The sequence below is a fragment of the Fusarium pseudograminearum genome, chromosome 1, assembly GCF_000303195.2.
Source record: "Fusarium pseudograminearum CS3096 chromosome 1, whole genome shotgun sequence".
NCBI classification, from domain to species: domain Eukaryota; kingdom Fungi; phylum Ascomycota; class Sordariomycetes; order Hypocreales; family Nectriaceae; genus Fusarium; species Fusarium pseudograminearum.
Genome location: NC_031951.1, coordinates 4,225,278 through 4,248,810, shown reverse-complemented (window position 1 = coordinate 4,248,810; position 23,533 = coordinate 4,225,278). Strand labels below are relative to the sequence as shown.

The window sequence follows — 23,533 nt, the reverse complement described above, 5'->3', positions numbered from 1 at the left end:
AAAAAAAAAAAAAAAAAAAGCCATCAAGACGCAAATATATCTACTTCGCAGTTGTGAAAGAGGAAGAAGAGGCGGGAACTGCGAGGGCTGAGATGTCGTCAACGGCCTCGAGGCAAGCAAACACATCTTTGTGGACTTGAGCATGTCCATCACTCGTAGTAATTTAGTCGCACTGTCAGCTTAACATTTTAACATGAAAGTGGTATTTATGCATTCAAAGAATTTCGTAATCTAGAATAGTCATTGATGATAACTGTGACGTTTGTGTATGGGTAGGCTTGCTTGTTTGTCGGAGTGGTGTCATTCTATGCTGGAAGAGAAAGAGGAGGGGAAGCACTGTTTTGGCATCAGATTATATTTTAAATATGTGCGCTGCTGTTACATATTGACATATTGCAACAATGAATCAATCATTTCTCGGATACCAGAGGTGTAAGGAGGGGCCTGCCCCAGACCAACAACGACACTCGGAAGAAGGGAGAGAGGGGGGCTGGTTACTGTCAAGGGTCTGTAGTAGTTGGGATTGAAGTTTCGGTCGAAGCGACTTGAAGCACAAATCAGAAGTGATTGACCCCATCTGCAAGAGTGTCAGGAGGATAGAATGTGGAGGGGGATTGGGGGTGCTGGAGTGTTATCCACCAAATTAGTATGCATATTTGTTATGGTTATTCATGGGATGGAGAAGGCCAGGCAGGGTGAAGAGGGGTGTAAGTTTGGTGATATTCCTTGAAACGGGCTGATACTTGAAATGCTTGTGGTTTATGATGATATGCAAAACCCAGCACGAGGTGATATTTCAGTGAGCATTGAGCAGCGAGCGAGCACACGATCAATTGCTGGATGCGGACGAGTAAGCATTCAGCACACGACCACGCCTCATCAGATGCGGATGGCGGGCGTCTTGCATGCATGCATGGCAGGCTAATAAGTTGACATGACATGAGCTGAGGGGAGGAGGAACTACTAAGACTGTGTAACTACCTAGGTATGTACACAGTAGCCTGTACGTAAATGTCGCAGGGTTAGGTAGGCGTTGAGAACCTACACAAGCGGGGTCGACAACGGGCTAGAACTTGCATTTTTGCGTTTTGCCGGTTGCCACTGAGAGGCAATCATGGCATGGTTATGCGAGACGATCAAGATAGCGTAGGATTGATTGACATGGTAAAAACAGCACAAAACACAGCTAGATTAAGCTTTTCTTTAGCGTTGACCTTAAAAAAGAAGAAGAGACAATTTAAGTTTCAAGGGCATGAGGTTAACATGTGAAGCGAGCTGGCTGGGAAGGAAGCGAAGAGTGAATAATTGTCTGAATTCTCTGTCAGTCACATCACACGACTTCTTTCCGCATTAGGCGGATGTCGTTGAGAAGGACCCCACAGAGCCGGTTCCACCTTTTATCTCTTGCAGCGAATTTTTCATAATTCTGCCCTGTTTAGGCTTAGAACGCCAGTGCCGAGCCACGCATCTGCGGCTCCTGACAGCGCCGAGCCGGGATGATGGGAATAGCAGAAACGAAGTGGCTTGGCGCTGGCATCACATCACTCGAAACAAAGGCATGAAATAAACTGGCCAAAAGTTAAATGGAAATCTCCCGGTGTCTGAAATAGGACACCGAAGGAAAGGAAATGGAGGGTAGGAAGGACATAAAAAAGGATTTAAAACCATCACAAACAGGAAACGGGCCGCATTGTGGTGTGCGCGTTGAGTTGCATGGCCGAATTATCTTGCAACAAGAGGATCCAGATCCATTTTTTTTATATTTTAAATCGAGGGTCAAGTCCCTTAGAATGCCATAATAGGAATTTTTTAAGCAGAGATCGACCTTACTCCTGCCAACGGCGTCGGCCGAAGCAGGGTCAGGCGGGTCTTGAAGATGCCGTTTTAGCCGGGTTGCTCCTGCTCAAACTTGTAGGTATTTTTTTCTTCTTTCCTTTGCTCGCGTGTGCGACTGCCTTTACGAACGAACGGACGAGACGAACCCCAGGTTTTTCCATGTCCGAGTTGGAGCTGGTTCTACAGAGAGTCCAGTCCAGTCCAGTCCAGCCTCTTGCGGAGCTGAATCAAAAAACGTGCCTCATCTCGAGTCTTGAATTTGTGAATGCGCCCCGAAGTATAATCTCTTGCAAGACGTCAGTGTTTTAGCATTTCGTCATTGTTTTGATTATCTAATCTAAATCATGTTTCCAGACGTTGCCACGGTTAGAAGATATCTACTGTACCTGTATATCGTAGACAAGACACAACACAACTGCATACAGGATCTGGCCTGGATCTCTCGGCGTTTGATGGCCATGATACGATGCACAGTACGTATCTAATGACCCAGGCATTTGGGGTCCCACCCATCTGCATTGTGAGTTTCTGGCGGATCAAAAGCATGCAATGTCCCATTGACCATCCAATGCCATGTCACCCACCCCTGACGTTTCCTACATAGCTCCAGAGCTAAACCCATGGCCCGCTTTGTTTCTCTCTTATTGGAAGTTTGAGCTTCTGGTCCCTGATGCAGAAGAGGTAACGGCACGGCAATGGCAATCGCAAAAAACGAGGCGGCGGCGGCGACATGCTCTTTCGGTCAAGCAACAGATCGCGCACGGGAGCTATACACACGCGCACACCCTCCTAATCGACCCTAGAGATCGACTTTTGTCCACACGTTCTCCCACGAGGTTAATTTGCGTCTTCTTACTGGCTGATCTTCTCTCACGATGCTCGTCACTGTCGTTTTGCATATCCGAGCTCAAGCTGCTGTACATATCGCTTCTCATGTAGTTCAAATACTGCCCTTCCTCGCCTTTTGAATCTGTTGCAATTGGACTCTTGTCTTTACTCTCCCAGAGCAGAGCCAAAAACAAGACATTCCCCTGTCTTGAATTCCTCGATTCATTTCCTGCCCCATCAAATTTTGGGCCCCCTCGGCTCTTCTTTGCCTCCAGTATAAAACTTTTTCCCCCTTCTGGTGGTTTATACTTTTCCCACTACTTGCGCCTGGCTTGGGATTCACATACTTTTCTCAACCTATAACTACCTTCCTCCAACAACAACAATTCCAATTCCTGCATCATCATCAAAATAGCTTCTTAGTCAAAGGCTCACTGCGCCTTTCGTCACCTCACAATGGTTCATCACAGGCATCATCACGAGTCTGCGGTGCCCGGCGTGATCCCTGTTCCGCACGGTCCTGTCGACAGCGACTCTGAGCAAATCTCAAACGAGCCCATTGCTTATGCTACTGCTGATGAGCGCCGCATCTTCAGCCATGTAACACGCCCGGATGATTCCTACAACGAGGATGGCATCTACTGGGCCGATCTGCCTTTGTCACAGCGCTACCGCTTCGTCTCAAAGGTCGACAACGATGCTGCCAAGGAAGAGGCTGCAACTGCCTGGTCAATGTTCAAGGAAGACCCTCTGTCGCCTTTGTCCTGGTACTTTCGCCATGCTGTCATTCCTGGTGCCGGTCTTGGTCTTGAGGGCTACGTCCTCTTCTCAATTGGTAACCTAGAGCCTTTGTTCAAGGCTGTCTGGCCTGAATGCTGGGGCAAGGAGCCCACTACCTGCTCTCACAACTGGGTTGCCTCTGTGACATACCTTGAGATTATCGGTATCATGGTTGGCCAGGCCGTCGTTGGTGTAAGTCTTTCCCTACCATTTCCTTGGCAACTTCCAATACTGCCTTTTGTGAATTGATTCTGACTCTCCGTAGGTTATGGGTGATTGGGTTGGTCGACGATGGGGTCTCATTCAAGATGCCGCCATCATGTTTATCGGTCTCCTTATGCTCACTGCCTCTTGGGGACTTACTCTCCAGGGTTGGGTTATCTGCTACGCTTGGTCCCTCTTCTTCTACGGTTTCGGTGTCGGTGGCGAGTACCCCATCACGGCTACTTCGTCTCTCGAGGGCGTTTCCTCCGGTGGCAGAATTTCTACCCGTGAGGATCGTCTGCACCGTGGTCGACGTGTCACCACAGCTTTCCTGATGCAGGGTTGGGGTCAGTTCGTCAACCAGGTCATCCTCATCGCTCTCCTCGCCATCTTCAACAACGGAAAGAGCTCACCCCCCTACAGCGCCTCTGCCGCACAGTACACTTTCCGCCTGTCCTTTGCTTTCCCCGCCATTGGTACGCTCTGGCTCCTCTACTACCGTACCTACCGCATGCGCAGCGCGGGTAAGCAGCTCGCCGAGGCCAAGAAGCGCTCAAACGTCACTGGTTACGATCTGAACGCCCTTCGACACTGCTTCAGCAACTTCGGCGGCCGCCTTTTGGCTACTTCTGGCACCTGGTTCTGTAACGATGTCTTCTTCTACGGCAACAAGCTCTTCCAAGGTCAATTCATCAAGGTTATTTCTCCTGACAGCAACTCCATCTTCACCACCTGGACCTGGAACCTTGTCAACATCACTGTCTCTCTGGCTGGTTACTACCTCGCTTCCCTGCTTATCGACAACAAGATGTACGGCCGCAAGATGATGCAGCAGGTTGGCTTCTTCATGTGCTTCCTGATGTTCGTCATCCCTGCCTTCAGGTACGAATACTACACCAGTCCCGCCGGAATCCACTCCTTCCAGGCCATGTACTTCATCTCCTCCTTCTTCAACCAGTTTGGCCCCAACTCGGTTACCTTCCTCGTCGCCGGTGAGGTTTTCCCTACACCCGTTCGCGCCACGGCCCACGGTTTCTCTGCCTGTATCGGCAAGTCTGGTGCTCTCCTTGCCTCGGTTCTCTACAACTACATCGATGACCAGACCAAGTTTTACGTCGTCCCCTGGTTCGGTCTTATTGGAATGCTTCTCACTTGGGTTTTCCTCCCTGATACCACTGGTCTTGACCTCAAGGAACAGGAGCGCCGCTGGCACTACATCCGCGACGGCAAGGAGAGCGAGTACCATGGCGTTGCTGTTAACCCTATCCATCTGTCTCTTTGGGAGCGCCTCCGAGGCCTCGGCAAGAACTACGACCCCGAGGCTGACTGGCGCGCCAAGGTTCAGGACATGCGCGCTGAGTGGGAGCTTGTTCAGGCCAACCGCGGCCCCAAGGAGACCGAGGGTGCTATGCCCGAAGATGGCGAGTTCTCTCCCGAGATCCACGAGTTCTTCAAGCGCTCTAGCCCCAAGCACATTGGTCGACGAGACGAGTCTCTCATGGTAGACTCAGTGAACGAGAAGACCGCCGCGCCTTCCGATGATTCCATTACGAAATAATTACGTCCCTTTCTGCTGGATGGCATTCGTAACGAATCACTATCACATACATATGTCATCTTACTGGAGCGAGCGGCTGATAGCATGGGTTTGGCGTTAACGGTATTCAATGCATTGCTAGTTTTTATGGAGGATCCAAAAGTTTGGTCTGTATCACTTTGATACAAAACCTGTGGGCAGATAGTTTGTTCTAGAAATAACTACAAAGACAAAATAGAACAGTTCCCATTCATACCTACCAAATCTCTGCCGTGTTATATTATATAGTATCACTGATATCGTGTCTAAGATTTCAAATCCTTTAGGCTCACATGGTTTCATCGGAGTAATATTTTGTGTGTAGTTGATGGTCGCTCAGCCTCGAAACTGCTTGTTGCATATCGATATACTACTACCTATATATATATATGCCTAATCCAAGGACGTGATCATAATACAAACAAAAGACAAAAACTGCGGCGACTGCCGCCAAAACTCTGGTGGTATCTAGAATCGAAAGTCCGGTCTCTCCGTGCGCCAGGCACATGATCTCTATATGATGCTGAATTCGACAAAGGGGATAAGAAGGTATAAAAAGAATAATTGGTATAAAAGCCGCGTCCTGTCCTATTTCCTCAAAATTCGAAACCGTCTCATTTGTGTAACTGTAACGTCGAACGATCCGTGTGAGGGACGGGTCCATATCATTGTGGTGACCCTTGCAGGCGAGAGTGTTGACTTGACGTACTTGCAGAAGGTACAATGACACCCAGTACACAGTCGTCGAGATGCTCGTAGAAGTCCTGAGCAGTACTGAACCCGTTCTTGCATATGGAGCACCTTGCTTTTGTGCCTACCGGGTCCTCGCCCCCAGGCAATCTGTGGCCACTACTATGGCCTGTCTGATCAACCTGGTGGGCAGCAGTCAAGTGTCGCTTAAAGACATCCGCACGCGTAAACACCTTCTCGAAAGGACTTCCGACTCCAGGGCAGAATGGGCATACCATCGACCCACGGTAATGAGTAAGGGCGTGGCGGTTCTTGTCGTACTTGCGTGCAAATCCTTTTGTATGGTATTCGCACGTCACAATCGGGCACTTTTCGGGCCTCTCTTCTTGGTGTGTGAGCATGTGCGAGGCCAAGTCGCGGAATTCTCGACCACAATCCGGATGGGGACACCTCGTTCGGTTTTCGGCGGGCCGTCGAGATGGACTGGCTCGTTCAATCGGTATTGACTGTTCAGTAGAACCCGAGGAAAGAAGTGGCCCCAGTGCTGCGGTCGGCGGTTGGGCTTCAGGAATCATGGGAGCTTGGTGAGACATCGAGTCTCTGTAGCTTGTTGGTGTAGGAAAATCGTCCATGTCGTCTTCGCCACTGGAAATGTGCTCGTCCGGCACATCGATTGATTGTCGTACTTCCCGCATCCAATCTTTCAAAACACTCATGGATGGCCAATCGCCACTGGCCTTGCCTACCCGATGGGGCCGGAAATGCGCTCGACGGAGATGTGCGGCAGCGTTGTAGTATGCACCATAGCGCTTCTGTGCCAGACATGCTTTGCACCTCGACAACGGTATGACGGGCTGCGGCGAAGAAGGTAGAAGAGTTTTGGGCTCTTTACAAACCCATCGTTTCACGGTCGCTGAATGCTTGGCATCTATATGGCGCCGCAGCTCATGATCGCCCCGAAACCCGTCCGGGTGCTCGTTGCACTTGTCACAATATACACGTCGTAGTGATGTTCGGCGAGAGGATGGCTTCAGCCGCGACGGCGAAATTGGCTCGCCCCCTGAAGGTCGTCTTGATTCTGGATGGGGTGACATGTCATCACTTATTGTGTGTCTGCGAGCACGTCCCGCTATGTCGCCTGGCAGCGCGAATTGACCTGGTAGTGAAAAGTCTGACCGTATTCCAGGGGGTATATACTGCGAAGATGAGCCCGCCAAGCCCATCGACAGTGGAGGTTTCGAAAAGGGTAGTCTGGGTACATTTTCTGCTTGTGCTGAAGACAAAGCTCTTGAGCTTCTGAACCCCAGAGGATGCCTACCAGGCATAACAAACCCGTTGAATCCATAATTGGGTGTTTCACCTACACCAAGGTTCATGAGAAAGTTGATACTTGAGAAAAGGTGCCTAGGAGGCCAGTATTCGCGCCTGACGATTCGAGCGATGTTGCGGACAATAGGGTCATCAGATTCAGGGCTACTTGCCAAAGGATCGTTCGAAGTATTGAATAAAGACACCAGCGCCTGGTACACGCTTCTGATGACCTGGTCCGGCCTTTCTGTGGGTGTTGTACCTGCGTGCGACGGATCATTTGCCTGGAAGGACCAAGCAAGGTCAATCAAAATAGTGTCCACAGCACTAAAGATGCAAAGAGAGACAAAAACTCCTAGCCATTGTCTGACGCCCATACTTGGCAAGTTTGAGGCTGCGAAATCCAAGGAGACTAGGTACCGTCGTGTGCATTCCCTTAAGAGCACATTTCGTTCAGACGAAGGCCGACTATCGATAGGGGTCCGGGGAGGGAAGCTGGTCTCGATTCGTAGAAGAGGTTTCGGTTGAGATGCATCATAGTAGATGATCTCTCGTAATAGTTGTTTTGCACGGAAAAGAGCGGGATGTACTGTTTGTTCTTCTTCTCGCGACATGGAAAGTTGACCGCTGAGACTCAATAACTCGAGAAGATCGAAGGAAACGCCTCGAAAACTCGGACTAGAAGCAATGAGCTGGAGAACAGGCGGCGGAGCCCCTTGATCATGGTAACCCGGTACTAGTGGTTGGTTCACACCTTCACCAAAACCAGGCTCCCCATCTTGCCACCAGAACGTATCTTGGAAATCAACTCTCCAAGCAGGCCTTGTAACAGCTGAAATAGTAGGGTTCTGTGCCAGTATTTTATCATTAATGCTTCCCCGGCGGGGATTAGAGGGCGTCAACGGCGTGTGGGGTTGTGACCAAGCAAACGACCCTAATCAGAAATTAGCCAGAATAACGATTCCGGTGGAAATAGCTCATACCTTGTAGCAGAACATCGACAAGGGAAGTGATAGATCCACGATAGCATCCAAGGATGCTCCAATGTATCTCCGACTCTGACGAAGACATTCCCGAGCAGCGGGAACACGGGTTGTTTGCGTCACACTAGGATGGTAAGCACCTGGTTTCGTCTGGCAAACGGCCAGAGGAGAGGTACTTACTGGTCTATTCGAGGCTCGACATCGGAGACAGGGATCGTTATTACGGATGAGCTTGAGCTCGCCTATAGACTTTAGGCGATCATGTCCCACACGAGCTCTTTTTAAGGGAGGCAACTGGGGGTCGGCTGTCGTTTCCTCGTTGCCTCTCGGCAGGACAGGTTTGGGCTCCGAAAAAGAAAAGCTTGAGCCGTGGTCCCTTCTTGTTGTCGCTGTAGAGGCGGTTGATGGTGTCGGAAAGGGGAGAGGGGGCAGGCCAGCCGTTACAAGTGTGGCCGGCGGGTGAATAGGTGGTAAGCGATCCCGAGGTACAGGGCCGGCGCCTTTTCCTGGGAGTTCGGAAGTGTTTGAGGAGTCATCGGCTTGAATAAATAGTTCCGAATCACTCGAACTTTTCGTCGAGTGTAACCGAATGTGGTTGTCTCGTTCCAACTGGGTCGAGAACCCATAAATATAGTGAGCGCATTGTTCATACACACACTTGAAAGAGGCCCTCGTAGGGCTAGACAATGACGTAGAATCTGGTAAGGGTAAAGAGTGAGTTGCTCGGTCATGATGCGTGAGATGATGATCGAGCCATGATGAATATCCCTGTGGTGGCGGGAATGTAGGTGAGCTTTTTAGAGTGCGGACAACGTCCATATCTATTTCGTTAGCTTGACTCTCTTCTAATCGCAGACTCGAGTTGCATGTTAGATCACGCAAAGCTGGGTCAATGACTTACTCTGTTGCCTAAACGCGAACTCGAGGCATTCGCAACGATACTGAAGAGCTCGGGCTTCTTCAGCTTCAGAAAGAGAGGGAACATGTGACGCAATGCCTACAACACAACACACAATCAGAATACACCTCAAAACATACACCAAAAGTGCAAGACACGAGTGGTGTTGGCAGCACTCGGAGAGGGAGGGCTGAGCCAGACGTACCGTAACGTTCGACAAGATTCTCGAGGGTGCGGAGTTTGTGCCGCAGCATATCAACCTCGAGAGCGGCATTGAGAGTGACATGTCGGCCTTGCTGGTTTGGTGATGGTGCAATTGGCTCCGACCCAGTGCCAACATCAAAGTGAGGTCGCTGACGTTGGCCGGCAATATCAAGATGGGACTCCAGGTCGGATAGGCCCCGTGGAGTGTAGTCATCCCGGCTCATATCTAGACCAGATCATCTCATCTCGTCCAGAGTCGACTTTTTAATGAGTTTCTGTTATATCGGCTTGAGATGTTGAGCATGACTAGTCCCTATCCCAAGAAGTTCGCTGGCCTGTTACTGCTCACACATGCCAGTAGCCATTTGTCGGTGGTACACAACAGAAGGTGGGCAACCGTCGCCCGATGTAGGAGGTGGGCGAGAAGAGATGAAAAGAAGAATCAACAGGACGAGAGATGAGGCCCCCCCGGACAAGCAATATCAAAAATCGATCCGGAGGCTCTCGTGGAGATGTTAAGAAATCAAGACGAATGAACGAGCCAAGATTTATCAGAGGGCACGAGCGCACGACATTACATTGTGCTGGGCCCTCACCCCCCATGGGCCCCGGCCATGTGAGGCACAGCGAGGGAGTGAGGGCAAAGAGTGAGCCAGGTGGGGCAGAGCTCCCCCGTCGCGGCAGATTTGGAGATAGTGCCGACAACGATGCGGTGCGGTCTCTAGGCCTGGATCCGGCTGGAGCCCACAGGAGACCGGGTATGAACTGCGGGTTGCAAGGGCGCCTGGGTACGGTACAATACAGTACAGCACCTTGGATAGGTCGCTGGAACTTCGTTTGGAGGTGCTTGTTTGTCCCAGCACGATAGAGTGAGATGTGGCCGTGCTACTTGGCTGGAATTGGCACAGTAGCTTGCAGGCCCTTGGCCCCAATGCAACACAGTATGTACACAAGCGTGTCAGTCTTGTTCGAAGTACTCCAAGGACATAAATTCAATGACAGACAGCGGGGAATCACCCACCAACCGGGTCCTGGCAAGAGCCACGAGCCCAGGCATGAGGGCGATTCCAACACCACAACCCTGCGCGAGCTGTTCGTCCCGTTCGCCCTGCTGGCCCAGCTCGCCCCCTCGTCTGTAAGCTATGCTCCATCACAGAGAGTGACCCTGTCATGGTAGCCTTGTCGAGATATTAGCACCGTCTCGGCCGTAACCTTGTCTCGGAAGGTGGTCAAGCTATGGCAACCATGCAAGAGCGTTTGCTGATGAGAGGGTCAAGAGCTGAGCATGGTCTAGCCAGCTGTGGCTCTCTGTTATTATTCGATACCATTGTTTATTACGAATAGAGTAGAGAGGCTGCAGGAACTGAGACTAGCTAGGTGTAGCTCAAGCTGTTGCTGTGGCTGTGTACGTGCAGTAAGTGCTCTTGTCATAGCAGGCAAGGTGCATACACACCACACACGTTGGTCCCTAGCGTTGGTACTGTCTTTGTTTGATATTGCTTCTTTTCATATTTGAGTCGCAGCGCCATGTCTCGTCGCAACGTGGACAGCTTCAGTACGCGCTTAATCAGCCCTCCATTTCGTCTCGTCTCTCATCGAAAACACCTGGTGGGGCCCATGTCGTCTGTCATTCTGGCGGTAAGAATCAGAGAACTTTTGGCGAGGTAGCAGGGCCAAATTGCCAGACAAAATAGAACTCTTGACTTCTCTGTTCTGTTCTATATTAGGCTTGGCTAGGTTTGAGATTGTCTAAGGGAGAAAGATTGCCAGGATGATGTGGCAAATGCGTCTAAAAAGTTCCGGCCGAAACCTTCGGGGTTGGTTAGTCTATGTACCACGCTCGCTCAGCAAACAGATCTAATAACGGCAAGCAAGCAGGCAAGGTCAGAAATGAGACGAGTGAGCAACAACAGGAACACAACACGAAAGGTCATTGACGACAAGAAAACCACCCAGCAGTAATGGCTGCTTCTGATGGTGTCACCCAGTTCGCCCCTGCGGTCAACGCTACTGCAGCTCTGGAGCTTGTGCTGTAGGTATGAATTGCGCTGGGCTGGGACACGCTGCGATGTGCTATTGCAGCTCCGTAGTGTGCTGGGTCTTAGGTCCATCATGTGTCTCCAAAGGTACGGTCATTCCCTGCCTATAAGTGATCGGCTACGACGTTGCGAGATCAACGGAAATTTGTGTCATTGAGGAGGATTGATTGAGTATTTGGTTGCCGAGATGACAAAGTTGAAGCTGAGAGGCGAGGGCTGAGGCGACATGCGACATCCTAGGCCGAGTCCAGCACATAGCCGGGACAATTTACCCAGCTCCATGGCAATGAGCTGGGCCAATGTGCTACAGAGAGCAGATACAGAATTAGGTGAGAGAGCGATGGAGATAATACTGGATGCTACTAACCTAGGAGGACCTGGGTAGGTAGGTAGGTATTAGCTTAGACACCCCTGGCCCTGGCCCAAGCTCTTTTTAGAGGTTGTCATAAATCAATCGGAACGGGAGGGGCCTGGCTTAACCATCCCATTCATCCAGTGAGCCAGCATTCCCTCCAGCATCTGGTCTTACCATTATTTCTTAGCGTCCCTCGCCAAGTCCAGGTGGGAATAGACAGAGAGGTGCATCGCGGTGTAGCACAGTGAGTGAGCTGATGGGGAATGTTGAGATTATCTGTCTGACACCCAGCTCTAATTCTGGCAATAATAACAGCCAGAACGAAACGAGACTGTGGCCGTAAAGTGAAGTGAAAATTGTGGATGCAAAACCAAAAGTCGATGTCGATGTCGAGTCAATGTGGATGTTCTAATTCCAGTCTTGAATAGTAGGAAATGGGCCGTACTCCTTCCCGACTGGAACTCAAAGTTTTGAAACTGGCAGGAGCAGCCAATAGGGGGGGCAGCTTCTTGAACCCTGCACCAAAAATGCCCACATCAACGGTTCTTAGGCAGTTGCAAGGATGTCAGTCTTTTAGCGGCCACGCGTGCATCGCAAGTGCAAGTGCAATCGAACGTGAGTGGGAAGTGCAGGACAGGGAAAGTGACAGCCAAGAAGATGAAGAACCCAAGTGAGGTGAGAAGGGGGGGGGAGAAAAAGCAAGCCACAGCCCAGCCCAGGGCAACGTCTAAGCGCCCCCGCTTCTTCAACCGTCCGTCGACAAAGCCACGAGTTTTGGAAAACCCCGGCTGACCCTTCATCTCGTTGATGTTCGAAGCTAGATACTTGCTCGTACCTTAGTAGCCTAGGTTAGTACGCAGAAAAGAGGTCCACGTCTGGATTCGTGCGACATATTACCTGCAAACAGCTGCATGTCTTCTACTTACCCACTACCTGCGTACAACTGGTCTGCGCAGGTAATTACAGTCCCTTATCTTATTACCGGACCTGTTCCCTGTCTTACAGCTGGTCTGGCTTGGCCAGAATAAACATGGGTCACAATCAAGCTCTTCAAGCTCCTTCCTTGCCCTCTTCGGATCAAATGAAAGGCTCCATGCGGTCTGAGCTAATCTCGATGTCCTCAAAGGAACAACAGACCTGCAATATTGCACATGTACATGTACAATCTACGCATGCTGATCCGAAAACCAGCCCCTGCTGCATACTTGTCTACCTAGATAGATACCTACCTGCCTAGGTACTAGAAGAGCGAGTTTGGATACCAAGTGCCTGTGCCAATGGGCAGCTTGGAAAAGAGGCGACAAGTACAAAGTAGAATCCTCATCTCAGCAACATACTGCCTGGTACTTACCTTCTAGGTACCAGGGTACTTTCATGCAGTAGGCGCAACCTATCTGCTCTGTACATACATGCATGCACGCTTTCTAGGTAGGTATTCAACGGCCCCAGCCTGCCCCAGGCTCGATGTGACACTACGTCGTACCTTACTTGGCTTGCTACACATCATGTAGGTAGGTACTTTTATCTCTCATCTCTCCTAAGCCAGCCACGTCTACCTCTCCCACAAGCCACACCATACAAGTATATACCTTGCTGCTATACCTGACCAAGGCAAGGCAACGCACCGCAGACAACCGCCTGTTGTCTCTAGCCATCTTAGGATAACGCCCCGGTTGGTCGAGCGGGTGTGATGGACGCAAGATGCTGCTTCTGGTGATGCACCTGTCCCTCGTGCTTTGTCCTGTAAGGGTGCTGCCGCCGACTGTAGAAGGACAATTCCCAATCATGCTCTCGCCCAGTGGGTTCAAGATACACACGTACAGTAAGTGGACTGGCACGGTCCGAAACGACTCGGTAATGAGAAGAGGCAAAGTAGAGTCATGCGGTAGACACTACAACTTCATTATCAACAACGGCAGGGTGGGTAACTACGGTAATGAGTGAAAGGACACAAGTACTTGAGTTATTAAAGAAACGCCAACTTGTGCGTGAAGATTTGTGTCTATATTAAATGATGCAGTTACAATAATGGCGTGATTATACTAGTCATGAAGACAGGACAGCTGGTTCATAACCTCCTGCCCGCTTGTTTTCGTCGTAGCTAGCTGCAGCTCATGTTGAATGGCTTTATCCCTCTATGCCATTCCATATTCCGCTGTTGAGCTTTCTTTTGTCTATGGTCGTGACCCAATAAACAAGTAACAAAAAAAAGTTGAGAGAAGAAATTGAAAGAGGAGGTTTAGGCGCGACCAGCATCGCAAATGGGCACAAGATTTCGGGAGCTGTCATGGGGATGACAGTCAAACAATGAGGAGCGCAAATGGGGAATGCGGGCTTGGAACGGGAACGACAAGGCCACGCTTGCCGAGCAAATAACCCAGAACTGGATCCGTAGAGAGGGACAAGGAGAAAATTTCACCTTCCCCTATGTTCCCATTTACTCGGCTCCCCGCCTGCATTGGCCGCTAAAGCCATTGTCGTCGTCGCTTGTCGTTCAAGGATGAGCATCTGTCACCGGCTCCAATCCCTGGCTTCGATTGTCGCCATGCCATGTCGTGCCGTGCCTACGGGCCCTGTGGGACTCATCTACTCGTTGCGCCACCACGTCTGCTCCCTCAGCGGCATCTCTTGGCCTGAAGCTTTTCGGCTACCATCCTCCTCAGCCTTGTATGCCCAGTACTCGCCCAAACGCAGCTCGGCATACTGAGCATAGTCAAAGTCAATCTTTGAGATGACGGCTTGAATTTGTGACCAGATGCCCCAGTAGAAGCCTGGCACTCCTCGGTAGGCATCGACTTCAACCATAAGCTTGCGCACTTCCTCTTCCTCGTCAACACTCTCGCCTGTTAACGCAAAATAGGACTTGATGTACTCCGTCACAAAAGCGAGTCGCTGGTCCTGTCTAGGGACGGCTGCGTAATCACAGTCGTATCCCGCCCACTCTGCGAAATGGTTCGCCACATCAAACGCGGCAGGCGAAGGAGTAGCATACTCGTAGTCGATGAAGTCGACTGTAGGTGCAGCATCGTCATCTTCGTGGATGATAACATTGGCACATAGCAGATCGCAATGTGCAAATACAAGCTACCAAAACTGTCAGCTATTTGATGCTACACAAGGTGTGGAGCTCATCAACATACCCCGTTCTTGCCAAGGCCAGGCCGTTGACTCAACTTCTTTACCATCTCCTCCAACTCGGCTTGCAGCAGGGCTTGCCTTTCTCGTTGAGCCTCCGTATCAGTAGGCAAGGCAAAGATCCATTTCTGCATGGTCGTCCACATGTTAGGTGGAGGCTTGCCAGGAGCAGTACTATCAATTTGTTCTTGACGGGACTTGTCGCCATCTCCATTCACACAACCATTGGCATGGCCGTTGGTAGAGGCATTACCGTTTACGTGCTTGTCATCCCGGGCGTGGTTTGGGTCTGGCAAGCAAGGGACAGTCGCGTGCCAGTGCGCGAGACGTCGGGCAATGGCAGATAGGATAAGAGGTTCACAGAGATCCTGGGCGCGGGCAGGCTTGCCCAGGATATAACGGTACATCATGCCATTTTTGAAACGAGCAAGCAACTGAGTAGCAAGGCCGTGCTTCATGAGTAGCTCATGGTTCTCGGCCTCACGTTCACGGTCAATGAGAACGGCAGTTCCATGACCATAAGCACGCAGCAGAATGGAATCTCGGTCAACATCAAGCTTTGACATACCAGGGCGGCGATTGATGGCCTTTAAAAGAGTGTTGGTGATGCCATCAGTAAAGCGCACAAAGTCGACATCTGAGTCTTCGCTAGCCCAATCCGGCATGAGAGTCAAGATGAGTTTGAGGGCCGAGTCGTGTGATTCATTGTTGTCATAGGCCAGGTCCAAGAAAGGAACATGGCCAAAATCGAGGTTGGCTGGTGAGGATGCCATGGTCACGCGAGCGCAGTGTGATGATATGCGAAGAGTAGGGTAGTGAAACCGTCAGAATTGCAAGCAAAAGGTAGGTAGGTATGTACCCTAGGTTTAGATAGGTAGGTAGGCACTGAAGAGGAAGGGGCAAAATAAGTGATGAAAGAGGGGATAGGGATAAATGCAGAGGCGAGAGGTCGAGGCACGTCCTATGGTGGGGTCCTGGACCAGCGGGTCTGAAAAGGAAGGAGAGAATAGAGAGGCGGATGAGAAAAGTCGGTCGGTCTCGCTACTCCAATTGTTGATCAAGCGAGGCCAGATCTCAAGGCTGACGATGGTTTTTTTGAGGGTAGTCGTAGAGGGAAACGAAACCTGGATGGAGGGGAAGGGGGGGGAAAAGGGTGCTTGATGTCTCCCAGGGGTTCAGGGGCGGAATGGAAATCCGGGGACGTCCAAGATAAGGCGGCGCCGGCGACGGTGTAGTTGCACAGTCAGGTCGTACCGCAAGACGGTGGGGATAGGGGTATCGGAGGCTGAAGGAGGGAGTTCCGGCCGGGAGCGAGACGGAGATGTCGGCGAGGACGGAAGGATAGAAAATGATATGTCTGGAGTGTATTCGTTGATGTAAAGAATATTGCGGCGACGACAGTGAAGAGTGATGGCGATGGGGGTTGAAAGAAAGCACACGACCTTTTGCCCTTCCAGTCAAACGTCGGTACTACTACTAGGGATAGTGAGCACCGCGCCTCAACTCGTGTAGTTTAGTGTGGTGGCAGGAATAATTGAATAATCGCCTAGGTAGTCTAGAGCTAAGGCAGACGGGACGAAGCGGTGTTGGTTTTGTGGGCAAGAAGAAATGGAAGAACGAGTTGCGAGTGGCACGGCCCATATCATTGGTTCCATGGAAAGAATCTCAGTGCCGTTATCCGCCAGAGTTTTCAGACAAATTACACGAGGGCTCTATTGTCTCGTGTCACACGCAAAGTCATCCAATCCAGCTGGTCTGAAGTTGAAGTACCAAGTGTAAGCGATGGACACCTAAGCACCACGTGGAGTCTTTTGTTGTATCAAAACGAATATTCCAACAAAGAATAATCAATAGTAGGTCTCACTCATAACAGTTCAACAGTGCGTTTCCAACAGATGAGATTACCCGTCAAAGCTTCTAGACCCAAAATCACATGCCCAAATTGATTCAGTTGCGTTTGTGGTTTTGGTTTTGATTTGATTCGCCTCTAGGGTGCTCGACCATCCACTAAAGCGGTGTTTGTGACTGGGGTGGAGAAAGCAGCATGTAAGTGTCGGTCGGTGAAAAGGGCAAGTAGAGGGGAGAAAATACCTAACATTAAGTGATGGGAAATGAGAAATAATTTTGTGCTGAAAAATATGCCTTCTCGCCACTGATATGCGAGTTAAATTTCCCTTTTTCTTACGCACTGCTGTGTAGTCAACGAGTAACATGCCTACTGACCTGAGTAGTACTGACTGATCTGCATACAAGACAGGTATTGATTACTTACACACAGAGGTAGTTCACAGCACAACAAACGCAAACATAGTTATACCTCCATCCAAAATGAGTTTTGGATAATGCCACATTGCTATGAGGAATGGTCCCGGTTTTTAGCTTTCTGTTCTCATTTTATTGTCCGCCTCCTTCACGGAGCACCTCCTTTGCACACCGACTTGTTGAGATTGACAGGCTACTATTGTGGATACAAATACCGAACCTTTGAAGGATTTACGCATGACACCTTTTGATGGGAGAAGTAAGTTTAATAATCGCAGTTGATAGACATTGGCCTACCTCTTCTTGATCAACCGTCAGCTTGCACAGACATCTCTCATCAAAAATAACGCCACATCTAACACATCACATCACCTTGGAGGTATGTACTTAAGTAATCCTAGGCGCCTTCTGCTTCACATTCGGCCCGTGCGCACAAATTGCTACAGAGGTGTCTAGACACCTTCCCGAGGTACATACCTTGCTTCCATAGAAATTGGAACCCCTCCATCGTCGAGAATGTGGCGCTCTTGAGGCTCATTTCCCCCGCAACCACACGAGGCTCTAACTGTTGGATGTCCAACCCCATCGCGACCAACCTCATCTGACGTTTCAGACACCAATCAGACGGTATACGGCACCGTACATATGTAATTATCGATCGCTGCAGCTACACCACCCCATGCCCTAGCACGCCGTACCATGTAAAAAGCGCTATCATGGCTGTGCCCAGTGTCACCAGCGACAACTTCCTCGCCGTCGCCCTCGTAGTCAACCGTTCGCGTGATGGCCCAGCTTTCGTGTTCCACTATCCTGCACAAGTTGAGCCTCATTCCAATTCGAGCTCAGTTACTGGAAACGAGCTCGAGGACATTCTGCTTGAACGCCTATCGCAGCAGAGCTTCTCAGATGTCGCCGATGACGCGCCCGCTTCTAAACAGGGACGGAATCCAGATGAACACTCCTTCACCGAATCAGGCTCCCAGATCGTGCCTTGGGAGCGTGTGGCAGGCTTCCCTGCCCGCGACCTTGCCGGTATTCTGACGCCCGCCCGCTCATATCACAAACGGCTCTTTCAGCTATCCTTGGATCCACTGTATTGTGTATCGTATCCCATTCATGTTCCTGAGAACGGCAGGTGGAAGAAACCCAAGAAGACATCTCGCGCCGAGAAGCGCTCTGCCTACAACGATGAACAGCTAGCTCCACATGAAGCTGGTCCTGCAACGACAGGAAAGGCAACTGAACAGCCTGCCGAAGAAAAGGAGGTTAAGAAGGAGGAGGGCAAAGATAAGGACGACGAGAAGCGCAGCTCTATGACCATGTTCAACCTTGTCTTTATCCTCAATCCCAGTAGCAACGAGGTTAAGGACGTTATTGAGTCTTTATACGACCACATCATAAAGAAAGTTAGCAAGGCTTTCAAGTACAGCCAACAGCATAGCGAGTTTGTCTGGAAAGAGTCGAAACGAATACTTGTTGCAAAAGACAAGGCGCGAGAGGAGCGTACGTTACCATGAGGCCCCTGTGATTAACGGAAATTAACGGCAATGCTAGGCAAACGGATGAGTGTCCTTTGGAAGGAAATATTACAAAGCTCGTCGCTGGCCGCTGCCATGCACGATATATACGAGGCAGTCTCACAAAACAAGATCGCAGCTCTGCATCTTGATACTGCATCCGGCGCCCTGACCCCCTCCGTTCAGATTCCTGTGCCATTTTATATCGATGATCTCCCGCAAGGCGAAGAGGGTACTCAGCGTGGTCTGTGGCTGACAACAGCAAACACTTTCCTCAGCCAAGATGCCCTCGAGGAGCCTGGCTTCCTCGATCGTAACTTTTCTCTGTTGCTGACAGACGACGAGAAGAAGATCATTTCTGAACTTCAAGCCGATCCAGATCCCACTACAGCCTCCATGGTCGAGTTTGTGCGGTTGTCAAAACCAACACAATCGTAAGTCACATCGTTGCTGAATCTTGTGCAACCCCCTAACAGACTTCTAGCTTCTACCAGGTCGGTCAGAGCAACATCCTGACTTTAGGCCAAGTTCGAAAGTACGCCCAGCATTTTATCTTTTGGCGCCGTGCTATCGCAATTCCCCCTCTTCATGCCAAGGACCAGTACATCCTATCTCCCAATAGCGACCTGTCTCGCCTTCCCCTTGACACTCTCGAATGGCAGCGAGCATTCCCCCTGGCTCCACCACTCCCCAACTTCCTGGCTGAGCTATCTCAGGCACCTCGGCCATACAAGCAGTTCTCGCCCAGCAAAGCCCATCGTCCTACTTATCTTCTTATGCTGGCCTGGCTCATGCGCCGCGGCTGGGTCACTCAACTATGTACGTTTGCCTATGTTGTTGTCTGGCCTGAGATCCTCTACGAGGTCGAGTATGAGATAGAGGCCGAGGAGCTCCGGGCTGCCGCGGATTCTGGCAAAGACAAAGATTCCAAGGAAGACGACTCATCTACGGCCACATCAATCCCCCGCACATCTGAGTCTTCCGAAGGACACTCCGGCACCGATGGCTCCCATATTCCCACCGTTGCCGAGCAGGCTGCTGAAAAAGCTCGCCTTGAGCGTATCGCTTCTAAAGCACAGCGCGATGCCGCCGAGAAAGCTACTGCGCACGCTCGAAAACCCGTTCCAGTGGCGACTGCGCATCCCTCCGTCAACGACCATCCCCATCTCCAAGGACTGGTACCACATATCATACTCGACGCCAAAAAGGCCACTGGCAAAGAATCTCGCTACCTATCGACTATCGCGCGTCGCTTCGACGACGAAAAGCTAGCAAACAGCTGGCAAGTTATGTGCAAGTATTTCGATGGACGCTGCGCGCTTGAACGCATCGCCTTGCAAGAGGACATGAAGCGGAAGCTGGTGTGGAACACACTAACAGCCATGAGTGAGTATCTTCTCTGCACTCGCCATTGGTGACCAGACTTTACTTCTATATTTAGATGATATCATAGCACTTGTAGTCTTTGGCATTGGATATGTGTACAGCCACGGACGAAAAATTTGTAATGATAGGAATCTCGCTGGTGGTATCTAGGCAGTAAATAACGATGAAATAGCAGGCGCAAGATTGTGGCGAACACATCGAGCCAGGCACTCCGCCAGACAAATAAAAGATCTACTTCCCACCCGCCTGGTGAACGAAACTTGGAAACGCCGCAATGTGCGTATGAAATCGCAAGTACAGGTTATAACAGGAGTGGAGAGAGAAGTGAAGTTTCCCAAGAACAAGGACAATCTGATCTTGACCTTGCGTCCATCCGTCATCCATTTCGAACTTGGTGACTCAATCACCTCGAGGTATCAACATGAAGAACAATAACGCCATTAACCGACCTGACCCAAGAAAAAGCAAACCAGACAGCAAACCCCTCAGCACAGTGTGGAACGAAGTGACATGCCCCTGTAAACCTATATGATGTATCCCATACCTACGCGCACCCAAGGGTGCGCCCCAAAAACAACAAAGGAGAAAGAAATCAAAACGAATACACCTGGGTAATGCCAAACACCATAATACTCACATCTCCAGAATGCCTCTGTTGGGAAACCGAGGCAGAAAAGGAGAGCGATATGCAATAATAAAAACAATAACACCAATGATACTGCGAACGCCGACGAGTGAGGGCTGTCGGTTGAGCGGCGTCCAGTTATGCATCTGAGACACGCTCCAGAAGACGGAAGATAGGCTAGATAGGACCGCACTTTACTGCGTGAGATCCATGCCGTACTCGTCTTCCTCCTTGAAATTGACGGAAGCATGGCCACTGTTGTTGTCATCGGGGTCATGCCAGAACTGATTTGTATCGTTCAGGTCGAGGTTATCATCTGGGCTGATGGCAACAGGGTCGAGGCTACCACCGCCACCCGACAGGGACTCGCCGCGATAATCAGTATGATGAGGCACCCGCAGACCAGTTCCGGATGTGCGAGAGTATGAGAAAGTGCCATTCTCACTCTTGTTGAAAGCATCCATCAGCTCCGTCTGCATGCGTCGCTCATCCTCTGTCATCTCAAAGGGGAAGTGACCACCAAGTTCAGCGATAGTGTTCATCATCTCCTCTTGCTGTTGAAGCTTGAGATGGAGCATCCACATGAGATCCCGGGTCCAGCTGACAGCACCGTTCAGGATATCGCCTTTGTTAGGTCCCTTGTCCTTGTCTTCAATGGGAAGACCTGTTGTGATGTTGCCCGCAGTGGCTCCAGTGGCTCTTCGAGCGCCTGGTCCAGCAAGCCCCGAGGTCGCCTGAGGGCTAGAGATTCCTGTCAACGAAGGTGACAAGGGCGTGCCGTTCTGGATCAGCTTTCGGATTTTCTCATCCTCCAGACGATGTGTGGGAACAAGCCTGCTAAGATCTTGGATCCTCTCGTTAATGTTGTCTCGTCGACGACGCTCGACGAGATTGTGAGACTCTCGACGGCGTTTTCTCTTCATCTCCTGAGACGAAACAGCGTTTGAAGCGACACCAAGCTTGGCAGGCATCGAGGTGCCACCTTTCATCATGACCTCACTGATCTGGTTCATGCCTGGCTGCATGGGGGAGGAGAAGCCTGAGTTGTAAGAAGCAGGGATGCTTCCAGCAGGGGTGTTGAGCCACTGGCCATTGGCTGGCTTCATGGCTTGACCGCCGAAACCGGGCGACTCTTGCGATCCAATTGTCATCCCATGAAGGGTAGCGGTCTTTGGGGTCATTGGAGACATGGGACTACGGCTATTGTTGGAAGTTTTTCGCTGCATCTGCTGGGACATTCGAGCTCTGGCCTTGAGGAAGTTGGGGTCGTTGCTGTCAGCATTCATGGCGCCAGCTAGAGGAGACTCGGAATACGACAACGGCGAATGTAGGGAGGTACCAAGGGAGTGACCTTGCATTTGTCGGTACTGAGTGTTGAAACCAGTGTTGAAGGGGCTTTGGATGGGATCTCCATCGGGGGTACTTGAGTAGCCGTTCATATGGGACTGGTCGATTTGCAAGCCGGAATTACGGTGGGAGAATGCATTTTGTGAAAAGCCACCCATGTTTAATCCTTGGAAGTCCTGGCCCCCTGTCATGCCAGACTGGGTGACGGGAGGCCCGTTGAGGCCATCAAGCAGCTCGTCATCGTTAAACATGGCGGAGCTATTCGTGAAGCCGTTGGTGCCGTTCCCAGAGTTAGAGTTGAAGTTGTTGTTGAAGGAGGGAGAGTAGCCACCAGACATGGCGAGATCATTTGGGTCGATGCTCGCCCCGCTGTGACCGTTGCTAAACTGATTAAAGCCGTGTTGAGCCATTGTAACGAAGATGGCGAATGTGAGGTTGTCGTGTCGAGGATGAAGAGCCGGATGTTGATGCCCTAGCTAGAGGGGGGATGTGGGCGAAATATTGTGGGCGTCCACCAGTTCGGTTAAAGGTGATGGTACGTTCAGAATCTGGATATCAAGCTAGAACTGGCCTGTTGAGGGTTCGAGTCAGTATCTTGTCAGAACAGCGCTGAACACAGAGCGGAGGAGTAAGTAGTAAGGGAGACCGGCTCGGCGATGGGGAGCGGCATCCATATATGGATGGAGTGCCCACCGCCGCGGAGGTTACACTGATGAAGAAGAGTGGCGGGCGGAGAGCCGGGGGTTTTAGGCTTGCAGACCTGACTCACCAGATAGGCAGAAAGTGTTGGTTGCAGGGAGCAAACAAAACAGGGAGAAATGGTAGCAAGCACTATTTGCAATCCATGAACGGATCACCAGTGCTGAATAAGTAAGTAAGTAGGGGCTCAAAGGCGACGACTGAGCGGCTCGTCGGATGTGTGGAAGCCAAAAGAAGGTTGAATTGTAGGGGAGATAATGGCAGTCGTGAGTCTGAGGGAGAAGTTCGGGGTCGGAGGGGGTTGAAATGGCGGGCACCGAGTGCGCAGCGCAGGGCCTCCAGGTTAGTAGATACACTGTAGGTACCTTGAAGGGGTTAGGCGTTGAAGGTGTTTCCTGGGCGTGTAGGTACTCCACAGGTTAAAATAGCAGAGGATGGTCCTGGGCGCTTGGGCTGGAGTACTTGGTAACGCACGGGCGAAAAGGTCCAGTTATCTTGAAGCGCGTACTAGCCCCAGTCCAGTACTATGAGCAGTAGTCTAGAGATGCTGTCCTTTACAATGTGCAGTGCGGGGGTCACGGCGGTCGGAGCAGCGGTTGAGGGGTTCTGGTTCTTGTTCTTTGTCCTTGACTGAGTCGTAACTTGAAACGTGTGTTCGGTCGAGGTAGGCGGTGAAAAGATACTTTTCAAGGTTGTAGTGGCTGTTCTTGGAATGGTGAAATGACCAGTCAGCAATGTAATTCTCAAATACGGTTGTCTGAGTCGTGGTATGAGAGATGATGATGATGGTGCTTTTGATTTTGGGGCATGAGAGTGTAAAAGCGATACGTGGGTGCCACCCGAATAAGAAAGAAGGGGGGG

General features: G+C 50.7%; 5 protein-coding genes across 5 annotated transcripts, besides 1 other annotated feature; 2 read left to right on the top strand and 3 right to left on the bottom strand.

The window, feature by feature from the left end:
• Positions 1 to 2,024: 2,024 nt before the first annotated feature.
• Positions 2,025 to 2,046: a microsatellite.
• A 1,074-nt stretch (positions 2,047 to 3,120) lies between these two features.
• FPSE_01407 (uncharacterized protein) lies at positions 3,121 to 5,206 on the top strand (the record flags this gene model as incomplete). Its single annotated transcript, XM_009254527.1, has 2 exons — positions 3,121 to 3,636; positions 3,710 to 5,206. 2 exons carry the CDS (start codon positions 3,121 to 3,123, stop codon positions 5,204 to 5,206), a joined length of 2,013 nt encoding a protein of 670 aa, XP_009252802.1.
• Positions 5,207 to 5,889: 683 nt separating this feature from the next.
• FPSE_01406 (uncharacterized protein) lies at positions 5,890 to 9,531 on the bottom strand (the record flags this gene model as incomplete). The annotated part of the gene is made up of 5 exons (XM_009254526.1): positions 5,890 to 8,156; positions 8,206 to 8,329; positions 8,386 to 9,026; positions 9,107 to 9,202; positions 9,309 to 9,531. 5 exons carry the CDS (start codon positions 9,529 to 9,531, stop codon positions 5,890 to 5,892), a joined length of 3,351 nt encoding a protein of 1,116 aa, XP_009252801.1.
• Positions 9,532 to 14,287: 4,756 nt separating this feature from the next.
• FPSE_01405 (uncharacterized protein) lies at positions 14,288 to 15,609 on the bottom strand (the record flags this gene model as incomplete). Its single annotated transcript, XM_009254525.1, has 2 exons — positions 14,288 to 14,785; positions 14,842 to 15,609. The coding sequence occupies 2 exons, from the start codon at positions 15,607 to 15,609 to the stop codon at positions 14,288 to 14,290; spliced, it is 1,266 nt and encodes a 421-aa protein (XP_009252800.1).
• Positions 15,610 to 17,814: 2,205 nt separating this feature from the next.
• FPSE_01404 (uncharacterized protein) lies at positions 17,815 to 20,151 on the top strand (the record flags this gene model as incomplete). Its single annotated transcript, XM_009254524.1, has 4 exons — positions 17,815 to 18,601; positions 18,653 to 19,049; positions 19,100 to 20,001; positions 20,057 to 20,151. The coding sequence occupies 4 exons, from the start codon at positions 17,815 to 17,817 to the stop codon at positions 20,149 to 20,151; spliced, it is 2,181 nt and encodes a 726-aa protein (XP_009252799.1).
• Positions 20,152 to 20,820: 669 nt separating this feature from the next.
• FPSE_01403 (uncharacterized protein) lies at positions 20,821 to 22,383 on the bottom strand (the record flags this gene model as incomplete). The annotated part of the gene is made up of 1 exon (XM_009254523.1): positions 20,821 to 22,383. The coding sequence occupies one exon, from the start codon at positions 22,381 to 22,383 to the stop codon at positions 20,821 to 20,823; it is 1,563 nt and encodes a 520-aa protein (XP_009252798.1).
• Between the last annotated feature and the right edge of the window lie 1,150 nt (positions 22,384 to 23,533).